Consider the following 1,965-nt stretch of genomic DNA (forward strand, 5'->3'; position numbering starts at 1 on the left):
TATCATTATCAATAAAAATATTGTCCATTGATTTTGTTCTTCGATTTATTTTTTGAACAAAAGAAATGTCTCCTATATGAGCTGATGATGGTCTGTTAATATTTATTTTTTTGGAATACAGGAAATTCATTTTTTTGAGATATTTCATATTTGCTATATCTTGAAAATATATAGGAATAATACACATTATTAATAAAATAATAATAATTGTAAATATTGTAATCATATAGATAATAACTCTTGTTTGTTTATACATATTTATTAAATCTTTCATATTATGTATATCTACTTTTTCTTCAGAAAAAGTAATTATTAAAGCTATGCCAGTTATTAAAAAGAAACTTCCCATGTATTGATGTAACTTTGTTTTTATTTTTAAAGATATATTTGTTATAATTAAGTTCCATAAAATATGTACACCAGCAAAAGGAGTTACTAAAGCAGCTGAAGTAAAATATAAAGCGATAATTGTAAATATAGGATCTATAACAACACTTAGTAAAATACCCAGAAGCCATATCATTTTTTTTTTGTATATCTCAGGGTTTATATTCTTTTCTTTTATATAACTATCATGAACAAATTTATCACCGAGGGCTCCAAAAAAAGAACCGATAAAAGAAATTATTATTCCAATAAATGAAGTGTCCATTTTATTGTAATGAAGAAAATAATAAAGTAGACATATTTATAAATAATCACAAGAGGGGGACACACAAAAAAAAAAAAAAAAAAAAAAAATATATATATGTATTTATATATGTGTATTATATTTATTTATTTATTGAGGACAAATTAATTAATTATTTCTTTTCTTTTATTATTTTTTTTTTTTTAACGTGTATTTCTTTAACCATTTATTCATTTTTTATTTATTTATTTTTTATTTATTCATTTTTTATTTATAATAAAAAAAAAAAAAAAAAATCATATATATTATTATGTTATCATAATCGCAAAATATATTTACTAGTGTACTTTTAAAAAGATTATTTCTATGCACATAGATATATGTTTATATATATGTATGTGCTCATTATGTTTGAGAATAAGAAAGAGGACAAAGACACTTTGTATTATGAATACAATTTTTATATTAATTATTAAAAAATGATAATGAAGAATCAACATTGCTAATTTTTTTTTAATATTCTTATATAATTAAAATATATATATATATATATATATAGCATTAATAATAAGAAAATTATTCTATAAAGTGAATAACATAATTATCATAGTATTAGAACAAAATACATATTTTTATAAATCTATATAGGTGAGCTCTTAAAATTTTATATTGTTTAATTTTTTTATTATTTTATTAATTTCATATTTTAAAATATGATCAATTTAATGATTTAATATGTTCTATGTTGTAAAAATGAAATACAAAAGCAAAGACACACAAAAAAATAAAACATTACAGGTTGATTCATAATTATTACGTGTGTATTAAAAAAAAAAAAAAAAAAAATAGATGATATTTATTTATAACTCTGAAATAATTAAATATATATATATATATAATATATCTTGTTCTTTATAAAATAAATTAATATTTTGAATACCCATAAGGAAGTATCTTCTTTTCAGTATAAGAAATGATACCACAAAATTTCATGTTGTTATATAGAAATATAAATACATATAAATATTTCAAATATATATATATTTAGATAAATGTATAAATTTGTTCCTTTTTTATGAGAATAAAAAAAAAAAAAAAAATATTTTTATAATTTCCTTTAAAAAAAAAAAAATACATTTTTATTTGTAATCTAATGGTTGAATTTTATTTTATATAGTTCTTTCTTTTTTTATAAAAAATAAAAAAATAGTTGTAAAAATGAACTATTAAATATATATCAGATATATAATATGTACATATTTTTTGTTGGATTATTCATGTATATAATATCCAACTGTTAAAAAAAAAAAAACATATATACATACCTTTTTTTT

General features: G+C 17.5%; 1 protein-coding gene across 1 annotated transcript in view; it reads right to left on the reverse strand.

Annotated features, from left to right (window-relative positions):
- Nucleotides 1–652, reverse strand: part of PGSY75_0827700 (putative membrane protein) — a gene marked incomplete at both ends in the record, with an annotated part of 2,649 nt that extends 1,997 nt beyond the window's left edge. The window contains one exon of the mRNA XM_018785396.1: nucleotides 1–652. This exon is cut by the window's left edge and continues 1,997 nt beyond it. Coding sequence (XP_018642363.1) covers nucleotides 1–652 — 652 coding nt within the window.
- Between the last annotated feature and the right edge of the window lie 1,313 nt (nucleotides 653–1,965).

This window comes from Plasmodium gaboni, chromosome 8 (assembly GCF_001602025.1).
Source record: "Plasmodium gaboni strain SY75 chromosome 8, whole genome shotgun sequence".
Lineage (NCBI taxonomy): Eukaryota > Apicomplexa > Aconoidasida > Haemosporida > Plasmodiidae > Plasmodium > Plasmodium gaboni.